The sequence below is a fragment of the Delphinus delphis genome, chromosome 5 (assembly GCF_949987515.2).
Source record: "Delphinus delphis chromosome 5, mDelDel1.2, whole genome shotgun sequence".
NCBI classification, from domain to species: domain Eukaryota; kingdom Metazoa; phylum Chordata; class Mammalia; order Artiodactyla; family Delphinidae; genus Delphinus; species Delphinus delphis.
In genome coordinates, this window is record NC_082687.1 from 53,319,735 (window position 1) to 53,344,691 (window position 24,957).

General features: G+C 33.7%; 1 protein-coding gene across 4 annotated transcripts in view; it reads left to right on the plus strand.

The window, feature by feature from the left end:
- LOC132425935 (UDP-glucuronosyltransferase 2C1-like) overlaps positions 1–24,670 on the plus strand; it is a 36,888-nt gene extending 12,218 nt beyond the window's left edge. For 2 of the 4 annotated variants that reach the window (XM_060012437.1, XM_060012440.1), the window contains exons 3-6: positions 1,368–1,499; positions 14,010–14,097; positions 15,442–15,661; positions 22,007–24,670. In XM_060012437.1, coding sequence (XP_059868420.1) covers positions 1,368–1,499; positions 14,010–14,097; positions 15,442–15,661; positions 22,007–22,286 — 720 coding nt within the window. In that variant the 3' untranslated portion in view covers positions 22,287–24,670. Of the gene's footprint in view, positions 1–1,367; positions 1,500–14,009; positions 14,098–15,441; positions 15,662–18,403; positions 19,692–22,006 lie in introns of those variants that run through there. The other 2 variants (XM_060012439.1, XM_060012438.1) reach the window with 2 other exon arrangements.
- The last annotated feature ends 287 nt before the right edge of the window (positions 24,671–24,957 follow it).

The following is a 24,957-nucleotide window of genomic DNA, read 5'->3' on the forward strand; positions in this document are numbered from 1 at the left end:
TTTTGTATTGTTTATTATTATCGGATTGAAATAGTCTCCAGTACTCCTTTTTCTTTTTCAAAGTTTATTCATTATTTATGAGAATATGATGATATAATTGAAAATAAATTTGAAGTGATTGATAGCTTTACATATTATATCAATCCATCTATAAATACAGTGTAACAGTTAATTTTATACATCAATTTACCTGGGCCAGGTACCCAGATATTTAGCCAAACATCACTCTGGAAGTTTTTGTGAGGATATTTTTTTGATGACATAAACATTTAAATATGTGGACCTTGAGTAAACAAATTGCCCTCCATTATGTGGCTGAGGCTCATCCAATTAGTTGAAGACCTGAATAGAACAAAAGACTGAACACTCCCAAGAAAAATAAGAATTCTACCAGTAGACAGCCTTCAGACTTGAACTAGAGCAATGGCTCTTAACTGAGTCTCCAGCCTTATGGCCTATTCTGCAGATTAAACTTTCCAAACTCCATAATCATGTGAGTTAATTCCTTAATATAAATTTCTTCCTTGTCTTTCCACTTTAAGTCTTACACATTTTTATCTTCTCTTATTTGGTTGAATTAGTTTTGCTACTAGTTCAGCATAGGATGAAAAGATTTTTTTTTTACTTCATTATAATTAGATATGATATTTTTATTTTTAATGGAAAGCCATATATTTCTACTATATTACTGTTAACCTCAGAGTATTCATTATAGTTCTTTCTGCATGTCTTATATGGTCAGGAATTTATATGTCTACCTCATTTCTAAATGTGTTTGTGGAAGCTTATACGAAGAGAAAATGTAACCAAAATAAAAGAAAATTGAAATTTAGAAAACAGAAAAAAGTAAATATACAAAAAATATGTCATTATACTGACTGTGCTTCAGCAGAAAAATGAATGATAATCTTATTAGCATCCAAAACTAAATATAAAGTGAAGCACCAGAACTATTTAACTTAAACTAGAAATTTGGCTCTGCCAGCTACTGCTGCGTAGACTTGGACAAATTACTTAACCTTACTGAGATAGCTTTCTCATATGTAAATGTATACATATCTCTTAAGATTCCCATATATCTAAGTTAAATCAGACATGTAAAGAGCTCTGTAATTGGGAGAAGATAACATGTAGTCAATAATTTGTAAACACACACACACACTACCCTCTATCATGCTGAAGGGAACCTCCATTTAAATCATTTTTAATTTGCTTAATAACCAGTGATTTCAGGTTATATTTTGTACACTGAAATGGTTAACATACGAAAAAACAGAAGTGTTCTAAGAATTCAGACATATTGAGAAAAGTGTGTGACATTCTTGTAAATATCAACTTTCATATAACAAAGACTATTTCCCTCACAGGAGTTAGAAAAGTTTGTTCAAAGCTCTGGAAAACATGGAGTTGTGGTGTTTACTCTGGGGTCAATGATCAAAAACCTCACAGAAGAAAAGTCTAATGTGATTGCATCAGCCCTTGCCCAGATTCCTCAGAAGGTCAGATAATCTTACTTTTTCAGTAACAGCTTCTTTAAATTCCATGAAGATATCCTTAAAAGTGTGCTTAAAAACGTAGGAAAAGTTATTGGTATTGTTAGTGTCAATTTAACTGAACTGTAAAGAAAAAATACTAAATGGTAAAACAGGATATTTGATTCTTATCTTGCTTTAAACCTGACATTACTAACAGGAAAACATATTGCACAATTTTCTTTAAATAGTGACCTAAAACTTAATCATTCATTACTGTCAAACAATCAGTCAGCTTTGTGTCTAGGTTTTAAGGCTTCCATGTAATCTAACATTGGTTTTTGGTGTTTATTGAGTTTTTTGGTTTGTTTCTTCATTTTTTAATCTGAGACATATACACAAGTTACAACTACCTTGATGGAGAATAAAGGAATAGATATTCAAAAATACAGCCTTAATTCACTGGATGCCTTAGGACTATATTTCCTTATAATTAATGGATTTGTGCCAGGCCATGGTTGAGCCTGGAATTGACAACTTAGATTCCTGGAATACTCCTAAATAGATACTCTTCATTTTAAACAGTTAAAATCTTTAATAATACAGTACAAGATTTATGCAGTTCACTCCTTGAAGTTCCCCAAAATTATAACTTTTTATTTATACCATTCTAGGTTATAACTGAGTGGCACTGTTTTTAAACCACCATGAACACTTTTTTCCCCTACATTTAGTTAAAATAGAAAATTGCATGTAAATTTAAGTTACAAATGCTCACGATAATTATTGTATTCATAACCAAATTACTTTCAATAATTGTTTTGTGGAAGCAGCACCCATCTAAATATTTAATCTAAATTCCATCTTCATAAAAATATTAAACTTTCAATTGCATTAAAATACAATGTTTAGGGGTGAAACCAGGGTAGACTAGGAAGCACTAAGACCTGTCTCTCTATCTAAACAAAATTGTACTAGCAAAAACTGTCTGAAGTAACTATATTGGAACTCTGGACTCTAACTGAGCACTTGCAACTCGCAGTGGAAAAACTGAGCGGGAACTGTGGTTAATTTTAGTCAATGTCATCCCTTTAGAATAGCAGCATCTTCAAAGTCTTCATCACTCTGTCCCATGGCAGCCAACATGCCTGCATTCCTGGTGTAATTTGGTGGAACCGGTAGACAATAAGACCTTATCCTCCAAATACTGTGGTTCTGCATTCTAATTGCTGATTACTGCCCATGGTCATTGAGGTATATGCACAGAAGCTGGGCACAGTTGTTTCAACATTCATTAGAAGAAGCAACTTCCAGGGGTTTTAAAGGATAAGCTTTTTTTTTTTCTTTTTACTTTCTTCTCCATTTGGGAGCCAGGCATTAGAGAATTAGACATTTTAAAAAAACAACCTCACAAATAGTGGAATTTACAAAATTATGTGCATGTCCAGAGAAAAACACTGGCTCATAAAATACCTGAGAAAACCTAAAACTTTAACCTCACCCTGATTTCTAGCAAAGAGAAACACTTCAACAACAGCAACAACAAAATCAAACTCTAACAAGGGGCAAATCTGATGTCTGAAGATAGAACATTATAAAAAGCAAATGTACAATACTCGAAAAATATCACAAGGCATACAAAGATAGATGAAAGTATGGCCCAATCAAAGAAACAAAATAAACTGAGAGAAACCATTCTTGAGGGAGCCTGGATTTTGGAATTACTAGAAAAAGCCTTTAAAACCACATTTTTAAAGATGTACAAAGAACTAAGGGAAGACAATGACAAAGAGAAGAAAATGATGGAGGAACAAAAGGAAATATTGATAATGAGAAAGAAATTATTTTTAAAAAGAATCAAAAAGAAATTCCAGAGGTTAAAAATTACAATAACTATAATGAAAAGTTCACCTCAGGGGTTCAAAACCAGATATGAGCAGGCAAAATCATCAGCAAACTTGAAGAAAGGATATTTGAAATTATCGAGTTCAAGGAAGAAAAATGAATGAAGAAAAATGAACAAAGCCTAAGGGACTTGTGGGACACCATCCTGTGAATGAGCATACACATTGTGGGAGTCCCAGAAAGAGAGAAATGGGCAGAATGGGCGGAAAGAATATTTAAAGAAATAATGGCTTAACATAGTCCCAATTTAATAAAATACATAAATTTACAAATCCAAGAAGCTTAGTGAACTTCAAGTTGGATAAACTCAAAGACACCTACACCAAGACACATTATATTCAAGTTGGTGAAAAACAAAGATAATGAGTGACTATTGAAAGAAACAAGGGAAAGAATTCATCACCTAAAAGATATCTTCAATAAAGTGATCAGCCAATTTCTCATCAGAAACACTGGAGGCCAAAAGGCAGTGGATTGATAAATTCAAAGTGCTGAAATACAAACTTGTTAACTGAGAGTTTTATATCAGGCAAAATGTCCTTCAATAATGAAGTAGAGACTTCCCTGGTGGTCCAGTATTTAAAACTCCACCCTCCCAATGCGAGGGCCATGGGTTTGATCCCTGGTGGGGAACTAAGATCCCACATGCCACACAATGTGGCCTTAAAAAAATTTTTTTAAAGAGTAGAAATTAAGACATTCCCAGATAAACAAAAGTTGAGGGACATCATTAACTCTAGACTTTCCCTGTAAAAAATGCAAAAGGGAATACTTCTTGTTGAAATGAAAGGTTGCTAAACAGTAACACAAAACCATAAGAAGAAATAAAGATCTGCAGTGAGGTAAAATTGCACTAAAGGCAATAATAAAAACTAGTATTATTGTTATTTTTGTTGTAACTCCATTTATTAAAATTTTTTCTTGGGCTTCCCTGGTGGCGCAGTGGTTGAGAGTCTGCCTGCCGATGCAGGGGACACGGGTTCATGTCCCAGTCTGGGAAGATCCCACATGCTGTGGAGTGGCTGGGCCTGTGAGCCATGGCCACTGAACCTGTGCATCCGGAGCCTGTGCTCCACAACAGGAGAGGCCACAACAGTGGGAGGCCCGTGTAACACAAAAAAAAAAAAAATTTTTTCAATGATTAAAATAAAAATTTATAAAAACAATTAAATTTATAAAATTTAATTTAATTATAAAATTTAATTATAAAATTTATTATTATTATTATTATTAATAATTTTAATTATTAATTTTTAATTTAATTTAATTATTTAATAAAAAATTTAAATAAAATTTAAATAAAAATTTAATTATTTAATAATTTTAAATTATTAAAATTTATTATTATTATAAATATTATTTATTTAATTATAAAATTTAATTATAAAATTTATAAAAACAATTATTGATCTATGTAATTAGGAACAGTATGTATATGTATGTAATTTATGTCATCAATTATAGAGAGATGGATGGATCTATAAAGGAGCACATGTTTTTATGCTATTGCAGTTAACCATCAATAGGTCAAAGAATAAGTTACAAAAGTAATATGAAAATATTTGTTTAAATGAATGAAAACACAAGAGACCAAAGCAAGAGATGCAGAGAAAGCAGAGTTCAGAGAGAAATTTATAGCTGCAAGTACCTACATTGAAAAAGAATAATGATCTAAAATCAATTACCTAATCTTATATTTTAAAGAACTATAAAAAGAGGACAAACTAAACCAAAAGCTAGCAGAAGGAAAGAACTAATAAAGACTAGAGCAGAGATAAACAAAACAAACAAACAAAAAACAGAGAAAATCAATAAAACCAAAGGCTGGTTCTCTGAAAAAGTCAGGGAAATTATCAAAACTTTAGCTAGATTCGCAAAGAGGAAAAATCAAGTATATGCAAATAATTAAAATCAGAAATGAACCTAGGGAGATTACTAATGGCTGTACAGAGATTAAAATATTATCAGAGGATATGATGGAGCTGTGTCCAAGATGGAAGAGTAGGAAAACCCCAATCTCACCTCTTCTCACAGGCACACAAAAATAGCTCTGATTTGCAGAGCAACTACTGATGAGAAAAAGAAGATGAGCAGAAAAGATCTTCTACAACTAAAGATATAAAGAAGGAACCACAATGAGCCAGATAGGAGTGATGGAGAAGCAGTATGGTTAAGAGAAAAGAACAAAGAACCAAAATAAGAACAAAATAATGCCATTTGCAGCAACATGGTTGGACCTGGAGATTGGCATACTGAGTGAAGTGAGTCAGAGAAAGACAAATATATGATATCGTTTACATGTGGAATCTAAAAAAAGGCTTCAAGTTACCTTATCTATTGGCTTGGCCAAAAAGTTCTTTTGGGTTTTTCATACAATGTTATGGAAAAACCCAAAAGAACTTTTTGGCCAACCCAATACAAAACTGAAATAGAGTTACAGATGTAGAAAATAAACTTATGGTTACAGGGGGGTAAGAGTGGGGGAGGGATAAATTGGAAGACTGAGACTGACACATATACACTACTATATACAAAATAGATAACTAATAAGGACCTACTGCATAACACATGGAATCCTACTCAATACTCTGTAATGGCCTATATGAAAAAAGAATCTTAAAAAGAATGGATATATGTATATGCATAACAGATTCACTTTGCTGTACACATGAAACTAACACAACATTGTAAATCAACTATACCCCAATAAAAATTAAAATAAAATAAAACAAAAGTCATCTATAAAAAAAAAGATTTGTATTTCCAAGTGAGCAAATTAGCAGAGGTTGTTTCCAAGATGTGAACAGTTTGAGCCAAACATTGGGCTCCCCAGCACACATCTCCCGCACCAGGAAGTCAAGCCTTCAGAACACTGGCTTTGAAGGTGAGTGGGGATTACTTTCAGAAGAGCCAAGGGCTCATAGTACTCAACATACAGCACAGAAGATCCCAAGAAGCCCAAATTGGAGCTGCCCTACAGCATGTAGCTCTCATTACTAGAAGAGAGTGCAGTGCTTGGACACATAGGATGTCTCCTGCAAAAGGTCACTTCTCCAACGTCAGGCAATGTAACCAACCTACCAGATATACATTAAAAAAAATCAGCAAATTAGATGAAATAAGGTGACAGAGGAATATGTTCCAAATGAAGCAACAATATGAAACCCTAAAAAAAGAACTAAGTGAAGTGCATATAACAATCTACTTGATAGTGCAATGTAATGACTGTAAAGATGTTCAAAGAACTCAGGAGAAGATTAGATGAACAAAGTGAGAAGTTAGAAGTTTTTAACAAAGAGTTAGAAAATATAAAGAAGAATAAAATGGAGATGAATAATACAAAAAATGAAATGAAAAATATACTAGAAGGAATCAATAGCAGATTAGACGATACAGAGAAAGAGAGCAGTGAGCTGAAAGATAAAGTACTGGAAAACACTGAAGCTGAACAGAAAAAAAAAAAAAAAGATGGAGAGATATACCATGTTCTTGGATTGGAAGAATCAACATTGTGAAAATGACTATACTAGACAAAGCAATCTATAGATTCAATGAAATCCTTATCAAGCTATCAATGGCATTTTTCACAGACCTAGAACAAAAAAATTTCACAATTTGTATGGAAACACAAAAGACCTTGAATAGCTAAAGCAATCTTGAGAAAGAAACACAGCTGGAGAAGTCAGGCTCCTGGACTTTAGACTATACTACAGAGCTACAGTAATGAAGACAGTATGGTACTGGCACAAAAACAAATATAGATCAATGGAACAGGATAGAAAGCCCAGAGGTAAACCCATGCACATATGGTCACCTTATCTTTTTTTTTTTCCAGTATGCAGGCCTCTCACTGTTGTGGCCTCTCCTGTTGCGGAGCACAGGCTCCGGACGCGCAGGCCCAGTGGCCATGGCTCACGGGCCCAGCCGCTCCGCGGCACACGGGATCCTCCAGGACCAGGGCACGAACCCGTGTCCCCTGCATAGGCAGGCGGACTCTCAACCACTGCGCCACCAGGGAAGCCCCTCGTCACCTTATCTTTGATAAAAGAGGTAAGAACATACAATAGGGGAAAGACAGCCTCTTCAATAAGTGGTGCTGGGAAAACTGGACAGCTACATGTAAAAGAATGAAATTAGAACACTCCCTAACACCATACACAAAATTAAACTCAAAATGAATTAAAGACCTAAATGTAAGGCCAGACACTATAAAACTCTTAGAGGAAAACATAGGCAAGGCACTCTATGATATAAATCACAGCAAGATGGTTTTTGACCCACCTCCTAGAGAAATGGAAATAAAAATAAACAAATGGGACCTAATGAAACTTAAAATCTTTTGCACAGCAAAGGAAACCATAAACAAGATGAAAAGACAACCTTCAGTCTGGAAGAAAATATTTGTATTTGAAGAAACTGACAAAGGATTAATGTCCAAAATTTACAAGCAGCTCATGCAGCTCAATATCAAAAAAACAAAAAACCCAATCCAAAATGGGCAGAAGACCTAAATAGACATTTCTCCAAAGATATAAAGATGGCTAACAAACACATGAAAAGATGCTCAACATCACTAATCATTAGAGAAATGCAAATCAAAACTACAATGAGATGTCACCTCACACAGGTCAGAATGACCATCATCAAAAAATCTACAAACAATAAATGCTGGAGAGGGTGTGGAGAAAAGGGAACCCTCTCGCACTGTTGGTGGGAATGTAAATTGATACAGCCACTATGGAGAACAGTATGGAAGTTCCTTAAAAAACTAAAAATAGAATTACCATATGACCCAGCAATCCCACTACTGGGCATATACCCAAAGGAAACCATAATTCAAAAAGATACATGCACCCCACTGTTCATTGCAGCACTATTTACAATAGTCAGGTCATGGAAGCAACCTAAATGCCCATCGACAGATTAATGGATAAAGAAGATGTTGTACACATATACAGTGGAATATTACTCAGCCATAAAAAGTAAAGAAATTGAGTTATTTGTAGTGAGGTGGATGGACCTAGAGACTGTCATACAGAGTGAAGTGAGTCAGAAAGAGAAAAACTAATGTTGTATATTAAAGCATAAATGTGGAACCTAGAAAAATGGTACAGATGAACCAGTTTGCAGGGCAGCAATAGAGACACAGACGTAGAGAACAAATGTATGGACACCAAGTGGAGAAAGTGGTGGAGGGGAGTGGTGTGATGAATTGAGATTGACATATATACACTGATATGTATAAAATGGATAACTAATGAGAACCTGCTGTATAAAAAAATAAATTAAATTAAATACAAAACTTCAAAAAAAAAGAAGAGTCATGGACCACAATGTTCATTGCACCTCTGTTTACAATAGCCAGGACATGGAAACAACCTAAGTGTCCATCGACAGATGAATGGATAAAGAAGATGTGGCACATATATACATAAAAAGAAACAAAATTGAGTTATTTGTAGTGAGGTGGATGGACCTAGAGTCTGTCCTACAGAGTGAAGTAAGTCAGAAAGAGAAAAACAAATACCATATGCTAACATATATATGGAATCTAAAAAAAGAAAAAATGGTTTTGAAGAACCTAAGAGCAGGACAGGAATAAAGACGCAGATGTAGAGAATGGACTTGAGGACATGGGGAGGAGGAAAGGTAAGCTGGGACGAAGTGAGAGAGTGGCATGGACATATATACACTACCAAATGTAAAATAGTTAGCTAGTGGGAAGCAGCCACATAGCACAGGGAGATCAGCTCAGTGCTTTGTGACCACCTAGAAGGGTGGGATAGGGAGGATGGGAGGGAGATGCAAGAGGGAGGAGATATGGGTATCTATGTATATGTATAGCTAATTCACTTTGTTATAAAGCAGAAACTAACACACCATTGTAAAGCAATTATACTCCAATAAAGATTAAAAGAAAAAAAATCTTTAGCATTACTGTGAACTGGAAAATTAGTCACCCATAACTTGTAGACCCCAAGTTGAAATTTTAATACAAAGAGAATTGGTGAGGGAGTTATATTAAAACATTAAACCTGTTAATATGTGAACTCTTCAAAAAAAAAAAAAAAAGTAATGAAGCCATAATAGCTGAAAACGTCCCTAACTTGGGAAAGGAAATGGTCATCCAAGCAGAGACAATCTCAAATAGAATGAACCCAAAGAAGACCACACCAAGACATGTTGTAATGAAACAGCAAAAATAAAACATAAAGAGAGAATTTTAAAAGCCCAAGGAAAAAGGAACAAGTTAAATACAAGGAAACTCCCATAAGGCTAAAAGCTGACTAGTCAGCAGAAACACTGCAGGCCTGAAGGGAGTGGCAGGATATATTTTAAATAATGAAAGGGGAAAACTTACAACCAAGAACACTCTACCCAGTAAGGCTCTCATTCAGATTTGATGGAGAGTTCAAAAGTTTTACAAGCAACCAAAAGCTAAGAGAGTTCAGCACCACCAAACTAGGTTTACAAGAAAAGTTAAGGGGACTTCTCTAAGTGAGAAAGAAAAGCCCACAACTAGAAACATAAAAATTGCAAAAGGAAAAATCTCATTGGTAAAGGCAAATATACTGCAAAGTCAGTAAATCAGCCATGTATTAAGCTAGAAGGAAGGCTAAAAGACAAAATTATACAATCATGTATACTCACAATAACTAGTTAAGGGATACACAAAACAAAAAGATTTAAAATATGATGTCAAAAACAGTAAGTGTGGTGAGGGAAGTAAAAAGGCAAGGTTGTTTAAAATGCATTTAATCTTAAGAGATCAGCAACTTAATCAAGTACATATATTTGTATTTATTTTGCTAAGTACAGTGTGAGGAACATGGACAATAAGTATGTAATATCTTCACATGTTTTAACTAGACTTATCATGATAATCATTTTGACACATATAGAAATACCAAATCACTATGTTGTGTAACAGATACTATCATAGTGTTGTAGGTCAGTTTTATTTCAAAAACAAAAAAGAAACAAACAAACTCACAGAAAAACAGATCAGATTTGTGGTTATCAGAGTCAGGGGATTGGGAAAGGGACAATTGGAAGAAGGTGGTTAAAAGGTTCAAACTTCCAGTTATAAGATAAATAAGTACTAGGGATGCAATAGACATCATAAATTTAGGTAACACTGCTGTACTTTATATGTGAAAATTGCTGAGAGTAAATCCTAAGAGTTTTCATGTCAAGAAACTTTTTTTAAAATTTCTTTAATGTTATACCTGCTGTGAGAATCATTTCATAATGTATGTGAGTAGAATCATAATGCTGTACACATTATACTTACACAGTGCTGTATGTCAATTATATCTCATAAAACTGGAAGATAAAAGAGGATATTATGAAAAGTTGCACAACAAAAATTAGACAATCTAGAAGAAGTGGATAAATGCTTTGAAAAACTCTATTTACTTACACTGACTAAAAAAGAAACAGATTACTTCAACAGACCTATATCAAATTAAGAGACTGAATTAGTAATCAAAGACCTGCCAAAAAGGAAAAATCAGGGTCAGATAACATCAATGGTAAATTCTACCAAATGTTTAAGGAATTGAATAATTAAGGTAATCCTTTTCAAATATTCAAAAAATGTGGAAAGAAGGAAACAATAAATTACTCTATGAGGCCAGATGTTCCCTGTTACAAAAGCCAGATAAAGACATCACACAAGAATAAAATTACGGACCATGATCATCTCTAAATATAGATATTAAAATACTCAAGAAAATATTTGCAGATCAGATCCGCTAGAATGTTGAAAACAGTATTCACCGTAGTAAAATAGTATTTATGCTATTTATGCAAAGTAAATAAATATTACATTCATTGAATTACCAAAAGTAAATCAATCAATGTAATACATTACATGATTATAATGAAGGGGAAATAAAAACACTATCAAATGACCATTTCAACTTACACAGAAAAGGAAGTTGAGAAAATCCAACATTCTCTGCTGATAAAAACTCTCAAGAAACTAGGAATAGAGGGAAAAGCCCTCAAAATGATACAGGGTATTTCTGAAAAACCCACAGCTAATATCATACTCAATGGTGGAAACTAAGATCAGGAACAATACAAGGATGTATTGTTTCACTGCTGTTATATAACCTTATACTAGAAGTTTTAGCATGGGAATTATACAGGAAAAAGAAATGAAAGGCATCCAAATTGGAAAGAGAGAGGTAAAACAATGTGTATTTGCAGATGACATGATCTTATGCATAAAAAATCTCAAGAATTCAGAAAAAGCTACTAGAACTAATTACCAAACTTAACAAAAGTGCAGAATACAAGATTAACATACAAAAATCAGTTTTGTTTATATAAATGTCAGTGAACACACTGAACATGAAATTTTTTAAATTCCATTTACGAAAACAACAAAACAAATACTTAAGAATGAACCTAATTAAGGAAGTAAAATATTTGCTGCTGAAAAACCACAAAACATTATTGCTGCAAGAAATTAAAGAATACCTAAATACTTGGAAAGTCATCCCATGTTCATAGATAGGAAAGCTTAACATGGTTAAGAAGTCATTACTATCCAAAGCAATCTACAGATTAATGCAATGCCTATCAAAACTCTAACAGCCTTTTTTATAGAAATGAGTAATCCAATCCTCAACCTCATATGGAACTATAAGAACTACAATCAGACAAAGAAATCTTGAAAAACAACAAAGTTAAAGGAGTCACATTTATAAACATTGAAATTAGAAATATGCTATAATACCTACAGTAAATTAACACTGTTGTACTGGAAGAAGGACAGGCATATAACCCAATGGAACAGAAGAAAATGCAGAAATTAATCCTCATATATATGGTCAATTGATTTTCAACAAGAGTGCAAGACCATTCAATTGGGGGAAAGGACAGTCTCTTCTCAACAAATAATGCTGATAAAATCTTGATATCCACATGCAAAAGATTGAAGTTGGATCCTTACCCTACACCATATGCAAAAGTTAACTGAAAATGGATCAGAGACAAACTTTAGCAGTAAAACTGTAACACTTTCCCAAGAAAATTCTCAGGGAAAACTTTATCACATTGGATTATGTCAGGATTTCATAGATATAACACCAAAGTATAAGCAAAAAAAGTAAATAAATAAATAAATAAATTGGACTACATCAAATGCAGAACTTTTGTGCATCAAAAGATACTATCAAGAAAGTAAAATACAATGTACAGATTGGGAGAAAATCTTTGCAAATCATATCGCTGACAAGGAATTAACATGCACAATACATAAAGAACTCCTACAGCTCAACAACAGCAACAAAAACCCAATTGAAAAAGGGGAAAGTACTTGAATAGACATTTTTCCAAAGAAGGTATACAAGTGGTCAAAAAGTATATGAAAAGATGCTCAACATCGTTAATCATTAGGGAAATGCAAATCAAAGAACAAAGAGATACCACTTCACATAGGACAGCTATTATTAAAAAAAAAAAAAACAAGTGTTAATGGAGAAATGAGACCTCCTGCATTGCTAGTAGGAGAGCAAAATCATGCATCTTCTCTGGAAAACATTTTTGTCGTTCCTCAGAAAATTAAACACGGAGCTATCATATAACCCAATAATTCTAATCCTGGCTATATAGCCAAAAGAATTGAAATCAGGGGCTCAAACAAATACTTGCACACCAATGTTCACAGCAACATTATTCACAATAGTAAATGAGTGGATAAAGAAAATGTGATATACACACAAAACAGAATATTATTCAGCCTTAAAAAGAAAGGAAATTCTGGCATGGTACAACATGCATGACCTTGAAAACAATGCTAAGTGAAATAATGTTAAGTGGGAAAAGGGCAAATACTGTATGATTCCACTTATATCACAAGTCTAGAGTAGTCAAATTCAAAGAGACATGAAGTAGAATGTACTTTACCAGGGGCTAGGGAGTGGAGGAAATAGGGAGTTAGTTATTGCTTAATGGTACAGAGTCTATGTTAGGGAAGGTGAAAATATCTGGGGTATAGATAGTGCTTATGGTTACAAACATTATAGATGTATTTAATGCCACCAAATTCTATACTTACAATACTTTAAAATGATAAATATCATTATGTATATTTTACTATAATTAAAAAAGGCAATGCTTGATTCTATATTAATGTGTGTGTGTGTGTGTGTATATATATATATATATATATATATATATATATATATATATATATACACACACACACACACATACATATATATATATAACAAAGGTCAAAGCACTAACAGTTTCTTAGTGAGGTAAATAACATCTCTCTCCTTTGCCTCTGAAAACTGTTTCAAAAATCCTCTTTACCAGAATGGCTTAGTAACACCACTATGTAATTGTTTCAGGTACAGGTTATCTTTTTTCTTCATCTCCTAAGTAAGAATTAACCTGATGATGATAGCCTATCGATTAGGATTATTGCAAGCATTTGTAAACATGGTTATAGCATCAATGGTTTAAAAACATTCATTACTTAATCACTTCAGGTCTCAGTTTGCTTGTGTATTACCTGGAGGCACCGAACCAGATTAATTCTCAGTCAGTTGCTTCCTTCTGATAGGATGTGATTCTAAAAATTTTCTAGAGTAAAGGCATTTATCTTAACAGGTCCTATGGAGATACACAGGAAAGAAACCAGAAACTTTAGGAGCCAATACCCGACTATATGAGTGGATTCCACAGAATGATCTTCTTGGTAAGACCAAAGAGAAGCAAAATTAAATGGAAGTGAATGAGGGATAATCTGAATGATTACTCAATAACAAATAAATCCAACAAATTTCTATTCAAAATAAGGAATAAACAACAACAACAAAAAACCCTTGATGTCTTCTTCACATTTCTTGTGGAGCTTGTTAAAGAAAAAATTATAAATGGCACTTGATAAAGACTGTAAGGCACACATTATTCAAAACCATCATGATACATATAGCTACTACTGCAATAGACTTCTACAGTAAGTCAGAGAGATTGGGCTCAACTCTGAGTGCAAAAAGGAAAAGTGGGAAATTTGTAGGCAAAGTTCAGAGTAGGGGGTGTCACTGGATGGCAGATTACTAAGGAAACCTCAGGGCCAAGTGGGTACCCTGGCAAAACTGCCTGAATCAGATTCTTGCTGAAGGCAAACATCACTTGGGGGATGGTGAAGTATGAAGCAACAGCTACGTAGGGTGATCAGATATCAGGTTGGAAGAGTCTCGCTAAACTGACTTAGTAGGATGCTTGCTAAAATTGGGCAATGCAGAGATAAACAAATAAACCCCCAAATCAGGGCCTAGTTGAGAAGAGAGTTCAGAGGAGTTTGACTAGACTTTGGTCAAGGATAGAATCTTTGTTAAGTTCTAACATAAATATGGAATTTATAATTCTCGCATTTATGATACAATCTCTCCCTCCTCAGAATCAGAGTCAAGGAAAGTACCTTTAGATCAGGCTCTCATTAACTTTTGTATACAATATTTCAGCATCATCCTGACTCTGTATCCATTTTCTCCCACCTCTCTTCTCTTTTTCTCACTATAACTATTTGAAAAAAATCTGATAAACCATTTCACCAACTATAATGTTATAAATGGTTCCATATTACTCAAAATAAAGGGCAAATTCCATTTTCCTAAACAGAAACCTCATGATCTTGCCCTCATCTATCTTTCTAGCCATTCTCACATTGAAACCCTGCATATATTACCCCCCTTCCCCAACCACAGAAGCATTTTTTTCTTAAATCCCTCAGTCCTGTTTACTAAAGAATTCTCACCCCAAAAACTTGTCCAAAGGCAAGTATTTTTCATCATTTAACTCTGTGCAAACCTTTCAGAGGCTTATGGGATCACTTAATTGCTGGAATCACTAGTTGCTGCTTAGCATGGAATAATCAATTGCTGCTTTCTTTAGAGTTTATAGGCATTTACATATGGCCTCATGGCACAGAATTATATAGAAGATGCTCCATAATTGAATTATTTATACAAGTGTCATGATTTTCTGTTTCTGAAACTCTTACAACATAGAATAATGATATATATTTTTTTCTTTTTAGGTCATCCCAAAACCAGAGCTTTTATTACTCACTGTGGAACCAATGGGATCTATGAAGCTATTTACCATGGGATCCCTATGGTGGGAATTCCTCTGTTTGGTGATCAGCATGATAATATTGCTCGTATAAAAGCCAAAGGGGCAGCTGTTGAAGTAGACTTGCAAAGAATGACAAGTTCCGATCTGCTTAACACTTTGAAAGCAGTTATTAACAACCCTTCGTGAGTATAGAATATATTCTTTTCTGAGAAGCATCAGTATTTTAAAAGGAGTAAATTGTTTTATTCTACTAAATTGATTACTTTTACATAATCACCAGGGGCTGGCTAACATTAAATATGATTGGCTTATACCTTTCAAATTTTATGAATGCATTTAGATTCACCTGGGCAATAGATTACTGGGCAACAACGTACAATCTCAAAGAAATACTAAATTTATTTAAATAAACTAAGCTATTACTAAATATTATTATTTTTATTAATAGTGTTTGTTGTTTATTTCTTAAAAATTGCAGATATTACCATTATAAAGAATTCAGGCAATATGACAAAAACATAAGGAGATAAAAATGAAAACCCACTTAACTCTCCTCATGTAGCTATAACCAATTACCAGTAGAAATATTGCCTCAGCTATTTCCTTGTGCTAATTAATAAATAGAAAAGAAAAATAATCCTATAAAAATGGGATCATGTTACTTTTTAATTAAAAATATTTCAAGAGAAAGTCAATGAAGTAAAATTGAGAGCTCCAAGTGGAGCCATAGAAGACCCCAGCCTCCCTGTCCCCTGAAAAAGATCAACAATTAGACACTATCCATGAATAAAAATATCTCTGGGAGAGCTCTAAAGTTCACTTAAGAAATTTTAGCAACAATGTGGAACAAAAAAACTCTGAGAATAATCACACAAGAACAGTGAAGACAGCTTATTTATGCCTGCATCATCCCATCCCCAGGCCAGCATTGCTCAGCACCAACAGAGAAATTCCCAGCTAGAAAGAGTTCCTCACCAGGAAGGGAAGAGTGAACTGAGTGACCAGCTTCTAAAGCCTTTTGGGGCACAGAAGTAGAAAAACCAATCCTAAATTTGTATGAAGCCACAAAATATCTCAAATAGCCAAAGAAGTCCTGAGAAAGAAGAATGAAGCTGAAGGCATCCCACTTCCTACTTCAAACTATACTGCAAAACTATAGTAAATTTAAAAGTATGGTATTGGCATAAAAATAGACACATAGACCAAAGGACAGGATTGAGAGCACTGAAACAAACCTTCATATACAAAGTTGAATAATATTTGAAAAAAGAGCCAAGAATAATCAATAGGAAAATGGTTGTCTCTTCATTAAATGGTACTGGAGTAAATTGATAATCATACGCAGGAGAATGAAATTTGGAACTCTATGTTCCATCACTTAGAATCATTGACTAGAAATGGATTAAATAGTAAAACATAACCTGAAACCATGAAACTCCCAGAAGAAAACAAAGGGGAAAAATTCCTTGACAAGGGTTTTGCCAACAATATTTTAGGTATGACACCAACAACACAAGGAACAAATGCAAAAATCAACAAGTGGGACTACATCAAACTTAAAAGCTTCTGCACAGCAAAATAAATGATCCACAAAATGAAAGGCAACTGGCAAAATGGAAGAAAATACTTGCAAAGTACATATCTGATAAGAGGTTAATATACAAAACATATAAAGAACTCTTATAAAGCAGAGTTACTGAATAGATACTTGTCCAAAGAAGACACACAAATGGCTAACACGTACATGAAAAGCAGTTTGATGTCACTAAGCATCAGGAAATGCAAATCCAAACCTTAATAAGGTATCACCTCACACCTGGTAGAATGGCCACCATCAAAAGACAAGGTATATTGTCTTTTCATCTTGTTTATTGTTTCCTTTGCTGTGCAAAAGCTTTTAAGTTTCATTAGGTCCCATTTGTTTATTTTTGTTTTTATTTTCATTACTCTAGGAGGTGGGTCAAAAAAGATCTTGCTGCAGTTTATGTCAAGGAGTTCCTACGTTTTCCTCTAAGACTTTTATAGTGTCTGGTCTTACATTTGAGTGTCTGGTCTTTAATCCACTTGAAGTTTATTTTTGTGTATGGTGTTAGGTAGTGTTCTAATTTCATTCTTTGACATGTAGCTGTCCAGTTTTCCCAGCACCACTTATTGAAGAGACTGTCTTTTCTCCATTGTATGTTCTTGCCTCCTTTGTCATAAATTAGGTGACCATATGTGCATGGGTCTATCTCTGGGCTTTCTATCCTGTACCATTGACCTATATTTCTGTTTTTGTGCCAGTACCATACTGTCTTGATTACTGTAGCTTTGTAGTATAGTTGGAAGTCTGGAAGCCTGATTCCTCCAGCTCCGTTTTTCTTTCTGAAAATTGCTTTGGCTATTTGGGGTCTTTTGTGTTTCCATACAAATTGTAAAAATTTTTGTTCTAATTCTGTGAAGAATGCCATTAGTTTGATAAGGATTGCATTGAATCTGTAGATTGCTTTGGGTAGTATAGTCATTTTCACAATATTGATTCTTCCAATCCAAGAACATGGTATATTTCTCCATCTGTTTATGTCATCTTTGATTTCTTTCATCAGAGTTTTATAGTTTTCTGAGTACAAGTCTTTCACCTCCTTAGGTAGGTTTATTCCTAGGTATTTTATTCTTTTTGTTGCAATGGTAAATGGGATTGTTTCCTTAATTTCTCTTTCTGATTTTTCGTTGTTAGAATATAGGAATGCCAGAGGTTTCTGTGCATTAATTTTGTATCCTGCAACCTTACCAAATTCATTGATTAATTCTAGTAGTTTTCTGGTGGCATCTACAGGATTTTCTATATATAGTATCATGTCATATGCAAACAGTGACAGTTTTACTTCTTCTTTTCCAATTTGTATTCCTCTTATGTCTTTTTCTTCTCTGATTTCTGTGGCTAGGACCTCCAAAACTATGCTGAATAAGAGTGGCAAGAGTGGACATCCTTGTCTTGTTCCTGATCTTGGAGGAAACGCTTTCAGTTTTTCACCATTGAGTGTGATGTTTGCTGTGGGTTTGTCATACATGGCCTTTATTGTGTTGAGTGGGTTCCCTCTATGCCCATTTTCTGGAGAGTTTTTATCATAAATGGGTATTGAACAAAAGCTTTTTCTGCATCTATGGAGATGATCATATGGTTTTTATTCCTTAATTTGTTAATATGGTGTATCACATTGATTGATTTGCATATACTGAAGAATCCTTGCATCCCTGGGATAAATCCCACTTGATCATGGTGTATGATCGTAAGGACAACCTTCAGAATGTGAGAAAATATTTGCAAATGAAGCAATGGACAAAGGATTAATCTCCAAAATGTACAAACAGCTCATCATGGAGCTCAATATCAAAAAAAAAACCAAAAAAGAATCCAATTAAAAAATGGGCAGAAGACCTAAATAGACATTTCACCAAAGAAGACATACAGATTGCCAACAAACACTTGAAAAGATGCTCGACATCACTAATTATTAGAGATAAAATCAAAACTACAATGAAGTATCACCTCACACTGGTCATAATGGCCATTATCAGAAAATCTAGAAACAATGAACGCTGGAAAGGGTGTGGTGAAAAGGGAACCCTCTTGCACTGTTGATGGGAATGTAAATTGATACAACCACTATGGAGAATAGTATGGAGATGCCTTTAAAAACTAAAAATAGAACTACTATATGACCCAGCAATGCCACTCCTGGGCATATACCCTGAGAAAACCATAATTCAAAAAGAGATATGTACCACAATATTCATTGCAGCACTATTTACAATAGCCAGGACATGGAAGCAACCTAAATGCCCATTGACAGATGAATGGATAAAGAAGATGTGGCACATATATACAATGGAATATTACTCAGCCTTAAAAAAAATTGAGTTATATGTAGTGAGGTGGATGGACCTAGAATCTGTCACACAGAGTGAAATAAGTCAGAAAGAGAAAAACAAATACTGTATGCTAACGCATATATATGGAATTAAAAAAAATGGTACTGATGAACCTAGTGGCAGGGCAGGAATAAAGATGTAGACATAGAGAATGAACTTGAGGACACAGCGGGGGAGGGGGAAGCTGGGGTGAAGTTAGAGTAGCAGCGACATATATACACTACGAAATGTAAAATAATTAGCTAGTAGGAAACAGCAGCATAGCACAGGGAGATCAGCTTGGTGCTTTGCGATGACCTAGAGGGGTGGGTGGGATAGGGAGGGTGGGAGGGAGGCTCAAGAGGGAGGGGATATGGGGATATTTGTATGCATTTGGCTGATTCACTTTGTTGTACAAAAGAAAGTAACATAGATTGTGAAGCAATTATACTCCAGTAAAGATCTATTAAAAAAAAATAAGACAAGTTATAACAAGTGTTGGTAAGGATATGAAGAATGGGGAACTCTAGTGCACTCTTGGTGGGAATGCAAATGGTGCAGTGACTATAAAAAAGAAGTATGGAGGCTCCTCAAAAGATTAAAAATAGAACTACTACACTCTCCAGTAATCCTACTTCTGGGTATGTATCTAAAGGGAATAAAAACAGAATATGGAAGAGATATCTTCACTCCCATGTTCATTGCAGCCTTGTTCACAATAGCCAAATATAAAAACAACCTAAGTTTCTGTCAGTGGATGAAAGGATAAAGAATATGTGGCATATGTATATAAAGGAATATTATTCAGCAAAGAGAAAATAGGAAATCTTTCCATTTGTGATAATATGGCATCATGCTAAATGAAATACGTCAGAGAAGGAAAAATACTGTATGATAGCACTTATATTTGTATATAAAAAGTGAAACACACAGAAACAGATACTAGAGTGGTGGTTACCAGGAGCTAGGAGTTGGAGGAATGAAGAGATGTTATACAAAATTACAAACTTTCAGTAAATTGAAACTTACTTCAGTGAATAAATTGTGGGGAACTTTGAACAACATGAAGATTAGCTCTAATCATAGATAAATAAATTCCTAATGATGAATGATTATATTTATTATGTTATTCTTTCTCATAAAAATCAAATAAATATACTCTGTGAGGAAAAAACATTAAAATTAAAAGTATTGCCAGACTTTGGATAAATATTTCTTTAATATCAGATAAATTCTTACTAAAAATTTCATATAAATCTATGAAAAAATTTTGACAGTAGAGATTAGAATAATTATTTTGTAAATGTTTCCAATTTTGGTCAGTATAGAATGACTTTTACTTGAAGTCAATTCTCAACTTCCAGTCCATGTCTCTTAAACATCACATGTTAATTTCTGTCAGCTGCATTATCATTACAACATTATCAAAGCTTACAACATACACATCTTGTCCATGACCACATTTCCAACATTGTTTAGCATTAGTTTGGTGTTTATATGGACTTGATGTAATTCATGTTTTATTACAGTATTTCTATTCCTGAACGATTTTATTATTTTTTTATCTGACAAATATTTTGTTTCTGTGTCTTGGAGCTTTTGTTGTTGTTGTTTCCTTGTTTTCCTGAGATATATCCAGAGGTATTTACTCCTTAAATTCTTGTGTATTAAGAAAGGCCTGTAGTATTTTCTTTTTAACCAAAGAGCAACAGGACTTTGTATAATTTTTTTTTTTAGCCACAATTATCTTCCTCAGAACTTTCTACATGCTGTTCCACTATTTTCTATAATTTAATGTTCTGTATTCTCCATCAATGGTGACTGCACTTCAGTGTGGGAGAATAACCTCCCTTCTTCATGTCCTTCACAAATCCAAGGAAATCCTTTTTCTAAGTCAGCCGTTCAAAAACTTAAACCAAAACCAGGGACTGGTCTTCTGTTCCTTGACTAAAATTAGAAGGGTTAGTGTTCTAGTTATTGCCATTTTTCCCTCTCATCACTGCACTTGCATCCCTCTGTTGCTTGAAGCAAAGTTTCCAGCATCTACTCAATCTCAGGCCCTACTTCTTGCCCATAGGGTCATATTAAGCTTTTTGTTTTCAATTGAAATATCAGGGCCGTGAAGATCACAGACTGAAATCTTTCTTGCTACTGTTGAAGACTAGCTTCTTGTTAACACTAACACTCCAGACAGAACCTGGGGAAGGTTGAGGGGGAAGGGGAAGGGGTTCCTTTCTCATAGACCTACCCCTCAATGCTGCTTCCTGTCACTATCATGTTCCCAATACCATACTCAGCAAATGAGATCAAATTCTATATTCTCAACTCACATATTCTACATTCCTATTTCTGAACATTTAAAATTCTACTTCCAATTAGAAATTATTTTTTCCCCTACCTCCAATCATTACTAAGACTATGAAACATCCAATGAATTCCAGCTGATAGACCACCTTATCTAGAAATATCTCGAGGAAACAAACTTTCATGTGCATTCTGTGCCCTTAGTGATATATTTATGAAATAATGTATTAATAATTATGTAATATACCTTTGATAATATATAAAAATCTTAGGTATTTCATGTCCTTAACAAATTTTTCAAGTGAGTATCTACATATTTATTCAATCCTTAGCTATAAAGAGAATGCTATGAAGTTATCAAGAATTCACCATGATCAGCCTATGAAGCCCCTGGACCGAGCAGTCTTCTGGATTGAGTTTATCATGCGCCACAAAGGAGCCAAACACCTTCGGCCAGCCATCCACAACCTCACCTGGTACCAGTACAATTCTTTGGATGTGATTGGGTTCCTGCTAGCATGCGTGGCAACTTTTATATTCCTGGTCACTAAATGTTGCCTGTTTTGTTACTGGAAGTTTGGTAAAACTGCAAAGAAGAAAAAGAAAGAGTAGTGGGGTTTTTTTTGTTTTTTTAACAGTTGGGCTGGAAACCTTGATAAACTCCATCTGAATTAATCCAGCCACTGATTTGAACAGATTCCTCTCCTACTCTCCTGGGTTCTTATCCATTCCTCAGCTTATCAGGTCAAAGATCAAAGACTCACCCCCAAAATGTGCCACATGATTTAGAATTAAGGTTTAAAATAATCTATTCTCTAAAAAGAGATGATAAACAAATAAACACATGGAAGTTGCTACCATTAAAGACTTAGTGTTTTACTTCATTCATTGCTTTCAGCTCAACAAATTGAGATGCTGCTTGAGGCCTTAGGAACATAATGATTAACAATTTTCAGTACTGACCATATTGAATATTTCCTAAATATCTAACATCATTTTGGGTCCAGCATGTAAGAATTATTACATATTATCTAAAGGAACTTTACAAGAAGTAGTGTAGAGCATACTCTCTCTAGTCAGAGTTTCCCTTCCAATCAGGAAGGTCAGGAGACTGTTAGGGTTTCTACTCTGCTATTAAGCACATTTTACACCATCACTTTCCTTTCATATGACACACTGGACTTTGTCTCTCTTAGAATACAAAACACTATTTTTTGTCTTTGATTTGAAGATTGTCTTTCATTTGGATATTAATAATGATAGTACTTCATTTGTATTGTAACACTTTGTGGCTTCAGAAAACTAACTAATTATCATATGTTAGCATGGTTAATAGTATGATGGAGCAAAAGTAAATGATTGGAATTTAATACCCACTTTTTAAAAGTAACTTAATTTTTTAAAAAATTCTTTCCTACATTAATTTTACTTACAATAAACACATTTGGAAATAAGCAAACTTCTTAGACTACACTGCAGATTCTTTGGGGGAAAAATGCATTTCTCTGAAATACTATCTGCTGTGAGGATGATTTCTACATATAATCAGAAACTCGGTGAGTTTTCTCATTTCTTCCTTTTCTTTTACTCCATAACTTCCCCTGGTCTTCTCACAAACTGTATTGTGATCACTATACCAAGCACAAGTACTTAGGCTTCTTATTAACTAGTTGTCAGCCTGAAATCTGCAGTAAACATGAAGACAACATGTTGAATTTTAATAGAAAGTTCTCAAAAAAAAAAAGAATATTCCCTCTCCTTCTTCTCTAACCATACAGGGTCAATTTTGGGGAGTTCTGACAGTGATTTTATTTTGAAATTCTGCCAAATTCTCCATTTAAAAAAAAGTCTCTTTCTTTCATTTCCAAAAAGTCTATCCTCAGTATGCTTGCCAATAATTTGCCCATGAGGTCAAAAAATTATTCAATATAATACATATCAACCAAGTTCAGTAATAATTTACTATGGACTTTGATATTTATAACCCAAGCAAAATAGACTGAAAGTTACTATCATAGAACAAACATAAGTCTATCAAATATAAAAATATTTTAGAAAATAATATAAAATTATCTTAGGACAAATGAAAATTATTTGGGCATTTATCTGTTTTTTTAAACAGGAATAGTGGCACAAATAAGTACAATGTAAATATAAATTTATTCTTAAATGGCAAATTAACTATAAAGAAATATAGCAGAAAAAATGTATTTTCTTAATTTTATGAGATTTGAAATAAATAATTATTATACTTTAAGGTATAAAGTTTCAAAAATGTAAGCACTAATGCTGTTTGTTTTAAGATCTAATTCATGTAATCAAAACAATAACTTACCATACTTCTAAATCATTTATTCTGGCAATAAGGTAATGTTCTTTCCTATAATAATCTTTAAAATCATAGTTTAATCTTAATGTCAAGATATCTCTTTACTTTTTCATTCTTATAAAATGATATAATATAAGGGAGTTTAAACTCAAGATTTGGATACGTTGTTAGCAATTTCTGTTTATTAAAAAAAACTACTCCTAAAAATAAATGAATATATTCTATTTATAGAGACCAAAGCTTTTCTTAAACACAAATATTTACCTATTTATATTATCTATGCATCATTATATTAACTAAATTAACAATCTGGTAATAATTTTAGGTATGCAGAGGTTAAACCTTTCTAATATGCTATATTTTTCCAGTTTAAGTTTCAATAAGAAGATTTTTCCTGGAGTTTGATGACCTCTGGCTTTCCTAGTCAGTTAAAACAATATGATTTAAAATACTCTATTTGTAAACTACATATAATCTATATTATATAATCTATATGTTAGGAAATCCTGCTCAAATATCTTCTGTGTCATGACTTATTTGAAAATAATAATAGGTGTATGCAGGTATTTTGTACATACGCACATGCATATATGTGTGAACACAAAGTGAAGCTCTATCTGTTATAAATAAAAAGTGATTCATATGGTTGTATGTCTTGATTGTCAAACTTGCTTCCCTTTTCTGATGAGGAGTGTTTGTTACTGTAATGTTCTACATATTTTACCAAAAATAATGATTAACCTACAGCCTCAGACCTACCATACTCCCCAAATTTATGGGACTATCAATGGTGATATTTCAAACGGCAATACAGTTGGGACTTTTGAGTCTGCTGCCTATGGAACAAGGAACTATCAGCTCAGCAATGCACATTGAATCACTACCTACCCTTGGCTTCTCAATGTCATTTCCTCTGCAGGTTCTTTGCTTATGAATCCCACTCCAATTCTACCA